General features: G+C 39.6%; 1 protein-coding gene across 2 annotated transcripts in view; it reads left to right on the plus strand.

Moving 5' to 3' along the window:
- Positions 1-6,159, plus strand: part of GABRP (gamma-aminobutyric acid type A receptor subunit pi) — a 33,247-nt gene extending 27,088 nt beyond the window's left edge. For both annotated transcript variants that reach the window (XM_019635929.1, XM_019635928.1), the window contains one exon: positions 3,042-6,159. In XM_019635929.1, the coding sequence (XP_019491474.1) occupies positions 3,042-3,079 (38 nt within the window). In that variant the 3' untranslated portion in view covers positions 3,080-6,159. The remainder of the gene's footprint in view (positions 1-3,041) is intronic.
- Positions 6,160-7,187: the final 1,028 nt, after the last annotated feature.

Consider the following 7,187-nt stretch of genomic DNA (forward strand, 5'->3'; position numbering starts at 1 on the left):
TGGCCCGTGTCTGGAAGGTCTCTCTCAATCTGCCAAAACTGTTCTACCCCCAGCAAGTCAAAGCAGAGGCATCCTGTAATCCTTGCTACTTAATCAGATCTCTCTTCCCCAGAAAGGACTTTGTAAAGTCACCTTTTAGCATACAGACCCATCTATTCACCGCTTCCGTCTGAAAGCCCCTGCAGAGGAAATCACAAAAGCTGGCCTCCTGCCCCCAAAACTATCTCTGACCTCACTAGCTGCTCCTGGAATAATACAGTGAACAAGAAAATCCTATTTCATTTCTGCAAAGGTGAAAGATCTCACATCGTGAATCCTCTGGGCACTATACAGGTGAATTGTTTTAAAAATGCATTTGTGTGTATAAGCAATGCCTTCCATTGCAATGAATCTTTTGCATTTTTAAAAGGTAAGTTGTATGTTCTGACACTATAAATGGTAGTAAAGGTATTTCAAATTATCTCCCATTTGCTTGCTGTATTAACCAAGAGAGTACATTAAGGGCAATAAAGTTATATCTTTATCAGAAAAGCATGCAGCGGTTTCATAAGCACTGTGCTTTCAGCACTGTTATCTGCTCAAAGTTTTATAATGTTTTCCAGATAGAACATAGGCATAAAATAACTTTGATTCAGTCTTCTGGGGGGAAATAGTAAGAATAATGACCACACTGCAGTCCATCAATGGTTTTCTCATTTTACTTCTGCGCAGATATTTTATACAGACTTGATGTGATGAGTCACATAGAAGGACAGTTCATGATGTGTATAAATGCTAGTCAATAGCCACAATTTATTTATTTATTTATTTAAAAGATTTTATTGGGGAATCGGGGGAAGGGGAACAGACAAGTTGCTGTCGTCTTGTTCTTCAGCCACAGTTTATTAAGTGCCAATCATAGACCAAGCTTCTAACACCCTGTCTCTCAACTGACAATAATCCTATAAGGTAGATGCTATTAAGCCATTTTGCAGAGAAGAAAAACAACGATTCAATGAGATTGCCTGGCTCAGGTTATACAGTTAGTCATTGGCAGAGCTGAGATTTAGACCCAGATCATCTGGTCTCAAGACCCAGACTGCCTCTCTCTTACAGCGAGTGGTTAGAAGTCTCTAGAATCTGGAGCTGGGTTAGACATGAATAGGAGTGAAACAATGCAAACAGTAATGAGAGCATGTCATTTTCACCTTCCTACCTTAGAAATATTCACTCAATGTTCCATCTCCAAAGCCGGTAACTCACAAGGGTGATGAGAAGCAAACTGCCCCTGTGAGGAATCCAAGCAGAACGCTGGAGAGCTTGGGAGCCACAGCTCTGGCCTCGGTCAGCTTGGTTTGAGCCCTGGCTGTGCCTGTCACCAGCTAGTTGTGCAACATCACGTAACCTCTTTGAGCCTTATACCCTTCTCTATAAAATAGGAAAACATCCTCATAGGCTTGAATAATACGAAGTGTGTGGCGTACTTGACACTGAATCTGGCATATTGCTGCATGCTCAGGAAGGAAGTACTATCTGTTTTTTATTGGAACTTTGCTGGTAGGCTGATGTATCAATATAAAAGACACTACTGGTTAAAAAAAAATCCACAGTTTCCAGTGTAACTGGTATTGGTNAAGGAAGGAAAGAAAGAAGGAAGGAAGGAAGGAAGGAAGGAAGGAAGGAAGGAAGGAAGGAAGGAAGGAAGGAAAGAAGGAAGGAAAGAGAGGGAGGGAGGGAGGGAGGAAGGAAGGAAGGAAGGAAGGAAAGAGAAAAAGAAAGAAAGAAAGAAAGAAAGAAAGAAAAAGAAAGAAAGAAAGAAAGAATGAAAGAAAGGAAAAGAAAAGAAAGGAAAAGAAAAGAAAAGAAAAGAAAGATAGGGAGCCAATACAGAAGAGGTACCCACCTTCAGCAAAGTGCCAGGACTACGGAGAGTCTAATGGTGAGAAAACGAGGGATCAGAAGAGCCCAAAGATCCAGTTTCCTTTCACCTTGTGTTTGACTGTTGTGAACAATATTTCACATAGTCGTATCACCCAAGTACTACAGGCAAATGATCACGTGTGCCAGCCAAAGAAGAATATGGGTTTCATTTATTTTATACCCTGGAGGCTTCCTTAAGGGGGCAACGGTTAATTACAAACAAACAAAAAAATCTGGATTTGGTAGATTGGCAAAAAAGGGAATTGGAGAATTACTGAGCTCCTTCACTGAAGACACCAGAAAGCCCTTACTCTGCCATGTGGATAATAACAGCTTCACAAAAGAATGCTTGCTGTGTGCCAAACAACTCGTCAACATTCCATTTAGTCCACCCAACAACCCCTCAAATGGGTACCATTATTATCCTGATTTTAATGCTTAGCGTCCTGCCACTCAGAGAGATGAGGTAACTCATCCAAGAGTCCACTGCCAGTAAGTGGCTTAGCCAAGGATTCAGATTCCGCTCTCTGACTTCACTACATTCCCCACATCTTATGCCACCCCAGCCGTGTTGGAGAATGGCAACTGCCTGGAATTTCAGGGAGCATCAGCATTTGTTTTTTGTGGCAAAGACCTTAAGACACTGCTGATGTCTATGATCTCTCCATCAATTACTCCCTCCTCCCTGGAATGGGTTGGAATTCATCCCACAGCTGCCAAATGCCTTACATCATTTATACCATTTAACCTTCCCATCAGTCTCATGAGGTAGGTCTTAATATCACCATTTTGCAGACAAGGAAATCAAGTTTTAAAGGGATTAGGTGACTAAAATTTCCTAACAGTGAGAGACAGAATGGGATTTGAACCCAGGTCAGCTAAACCTGAGAATTAGCATTTAGCACACAGCTCTGCACATCGAGAGTGGGCAATGGCTGTTCTTCCAATTATACAAGCTGATGACCTAGGGACTAGTGCTTCCAGGCAGGATAACAGGACTGCCAAGTCTGCCTTGGCAGCCAGTTTCTGAGTCTCTCTATTACACCTAATTATTCAATACTTAGGCCCCCAAACATATAAATACCCACTTATTTATTTTGTTGAGTCAAGTCTTTCAACTAACTGCATTGTCTATGAACTAGGGGATGCCAAAGGAAGTGGAAGAAGTCAATATTACTAACATCATCAACAGCTCCATCTCCAGCTTCAAACGGAAGATCAGCTTTGCCACCATTGAGATTTCTGGCGAAAACGTTGACTACAGCAACTTGACTATGAAAACCAGTGACAAGTTCAAGTTTGTCTTTCGAGATAAGATGGGCAGGATTGTTGATTATTTCACAATTCAAAACCCCAGTAATGTTGATCGTTATTCCAAGCTACTATTTCCTTTGATTTTTATGCTAGCCAACGTATTTTACTGGGCCTACTACATGTATTTTTAAGAGTATGTGGAATTGTTTGCATGCCATAGGTCTTCAACAAAACAAGGGAATGATGGAAATGATATTCTAAGCCAAGTATGCACCCTAACCCAATGATGCTACAAATGACTAAAATAACAATTTAGCATTTTTCCTCAAATAATGGACCCCCAACCATTATTTAAGCTGTGTAGAAGTCCCAGCATGACAGAGTCTTGTAATAGAAACATCAATCCATTCCTTTTTGTATCTTTACAAGAGACATCCCCATGGAGCCTGATTACAAACCTACTCAGGGTTGGCTGACTGCTCAGCAGCTCCCTGGTCTGCATTTATCTCATATAAAAACTGAGAAAGAGGCCATTACATGTGTTGAGTAACCCTCAAGTATCAGGGGTTATTTCTAAATTAATCATACATGCTATTTATTAAATCTCTGCAGTGCTCACAAAATGCATTGTTGCCTATTTAGGGAGTAACCTTTTCTAATTTTGGTTTTTGATTAAAATGAAATGTGGGCCTAAGTCCATTCACTGGAAGGCACTGTACTAACTCAATACCAAGATGAGTTTTTATACAGTACTTAATACCACAGCAGAACCATCCCCAAATTCCAATAAGTCCTACCACTGAAAAGGCAAATGCAAGTGAAGAAAATTTTAGTGGATCAATAATCTCAGTTTGGATTCCCCAAACTGGAAGGGGCTTTAACTCCCAATTTTGCACGTCTAATCTTTTTGCTGTTACACTCCCGCCAATCCTAAACAGTGCTGAAGCCCTCTCCTCATATCAGGAAATGAAATGGAAGATTTTTTGTTTGTTTGTTTGTTTTTACTTATTCTAGGAGTCTCTATATGGACTGTTGCCATCAAGACTTGCAGCACTGAGTCCTTTGCTATCTGCTGCTTTTTCCCAGCAGCAGACCAGACCGCCTGCATCCTTCCAAGAGGAGCTTTTCTCCCTATGCTCTAATGACCAGGAATGATGCTTGTTAGACAACGAGTTCCATTTCCCAGGAACAAGCGGCTCAGCACTAGTAAGCTTGGCCATGCGCATGTCCCTGACATTCTGAGCTGGGCTGCTTTGCGTGGCTTATCCTGCATGAGCAGGAGAAGGCTGACCCCGTGTCCTGAACTTTCTGAGTAACAGCCGGACTTGATACAGAACATACGTTCAGGCTGCAGGTGAGCTGTCCTTTCTAAGTCCAGCCTCTCTCACCCTAAAATGAAAAGCACAAACGTGCATCTCTCCTTGCTCTTTGATCAAGCTCCGCCATCGGCACCATAAATGGCGATCTGTGATGGCGCCATGATAAAGGCTTCCAGGTCAGCCGCAACCACTTAAAGAATCTTGCCATCTTTAATTCTTTAGCTTCCTTTTCTAATAAACATATGTCTTTTAATCTTCCCTCCCGAAATAAACTAGGGCTTTGGAAGATCATCTTTCTTCTCTAAGCCCCTGTGCCATAGGCTGTCATTCTTTTCCCCATTATGATACTTCTCACAATTCAGTTTCTATGGCTTTGATAACCTCAGCCTTTGACAAAATGTTTCTAATGGGAATGGAGGGATTAAAAGAAGTGGAATATGGCTGTATGGTTCAGTTATATTTGTGATTTTAAAACATAGGTTTAAAAGAAAATATCTTCTCTGAAACCCCCTTCAAGCATTATATAAAGAAAACTGTAAATATATGAAGTTGTGGAAATAAATATACCATATTAGTTACCCACCAAATCAAGTGGTCATCTATAGAATGAGTATTGTTAAGATCCCATTTGGAAAAGGAATAAATTATAGGACAAACCCACTGGGCTCACACTCTCCCATCCTCATGTTCGCCCCCACCCCAGACAGTACACATATACATTCACACACACACACACACACACACACACACACACACACACACCCCTACTATTTACTACCAAGGAAGATAAACTCAGGTGACATAGTCAATGCCCTTCTTTGACATCACCACACGACTGCACTTGCTTTGCAGTTAAGCAACTATGCGTGGTGATATTGAAAGCTCTAATTCTCAGATATGTCAGATTCTCTTTCACATCTTCTTTATTGTTTTGCAATTCTCTTTTGGTTAAATAATATTTTCATAGTTTCATAATACACTTTGCAAAAAAAAAAGTTTGGATTTTGTATTACTCTGAACTTTATGTAGGCTACAGCATTGTAGTTCTCAGTAAAAACTCATATTCTGTATGTGTCCCATATATCCTACCCACCAAGATCAGTCCCAGGACTGATTTATTCAAAATATTTATTTCTGGGGTCAAAATATCAAGACTAACCTCTTGATAAAATGGGACTTCCCAAAGACATGACTCTAGGTAGGGTTGAGACTATTCTTAGTCATGGAAATTCAATTCTTAATTACCTTGATATTAAGAATATCAATATTCTCAATATAGGAAGTCATATAGAAGCAGGAAGACATTCAACAACAAGTAAATGACAGAGGTTTAATTTCAAATGAAAGACACGGGTGAAATGGAGAAGTGAGCATAGCAGAAAAGAGCTAGTGATTACAGTAGACCAGTAGACAGCCCGGGGGAAATACTATTAGGGAAAAAGTACAGTATGGGCTTCCAGTGCCAGGTAAGTGATAATCTGTAGTTAGGGAGAGTTTGACAACCAGGATTGAGACGTGGCCCTTCAATGATGGAAAGTATTCTTATACATACATACGTACAGAGCAGTTCTCAGCTGCTGGCCCGCAGTTAATTTTGATCAGTCCGTAATACATTTCCTGCAAAAAAAAAAAATCCTAGCTTCTTAATATATGTTTTTAAATTATATGTATATAAATTAAATGTAGTCTCGGGACATGGAGTAGAGAGGGGGAATGGAATCAATGGAATTGTAATAGATAAGTATGATATCAGGGGTGGGAGGGCAATACATGGAGGGAGAGGGGTTGTTACTTTGTGAGGGTGAAAAGGATAACTATTGCATTGTTCTGTACACCTGAAACTAACAATAAAAAATTTTAAAACAATAATAATAAATAAAATAAAATAAAATAAAATAAAATAAAATAAAATAAAATTGAGCCTTAACCAGATGGGGATTTATGTCCCAATATATAGTCAATGTAATTTATGTGTTGTAGAAATGACCTTAAAAAAGAAGGAAAGAACATTTGAATACATGGTTCCTGTTTTTTGAATAATTTAAAAAATATATGATACAGATAATGTTAAACAGTATTTATAGAGAATTTACATACATATCAGACTGTAGCGTTTCAGTTAAAAACCATTGAGTCCAATTTTGGCCACAATGCTTTTAAGAAGGATGTACAGAAATGGGAAAAGAGTCCAAGAAAAATGAAAGAAGTAATTAAAATCATGGAAAACAGGTCCAAGAAGTGTTTGTACCCTGAAAAGCAAGGCTGAAGGATAATGACTGCCATTATTAGGTTCATGAAGGGTTTTGTACAAGGGACATGCTGTTCCACTAGTCACTTGAATAAGTGAACTGAATACAAGTAAACAGACACAAATGAACTTAAGAGAAAGCTAACTGTTTAGAAGGAGTAGAATGTGCAAGCTGAATAATGAAATACTCAGATAAGCTTCTTGTCTCCATCTAGAAATTTCCCATGAGAATACACAATCGTCTCTCCTCTTTGATTTTGCCATCCATATGCCTGAGTGCAGAAGGCTCTATTCTGCCAGGAAATCTTGGGAGGCTGTAGGTACAGGGAGACACCCCTGGCTGCAGAAAATTAAAGCATCATACCAAGTATTGCTAGCAAAGAATGCATGCCTAAGAATATTCCTGGTGGCCTCTGAGGTTGAGTTCCAAAATTATGCTTTCTTTTGGGAGATTTGAAGGGGAGTCA

This window comes from Hipposideros armiger, unplaced genomic scaffold (assembly GCF_001890085.2).
Source record: "Hipposideros armiger isolate ML-2016 unplaced genomic scaffold, ASM189008v1 scaffold_25, whole genome shotgun sequence".
Taxonomy (NCBI): Eukaryota; Metazoa; Chordata; class Mammalia; order Chiroptera; family Hipposideridae; genus Hipposideros; species Hipposideros armiger.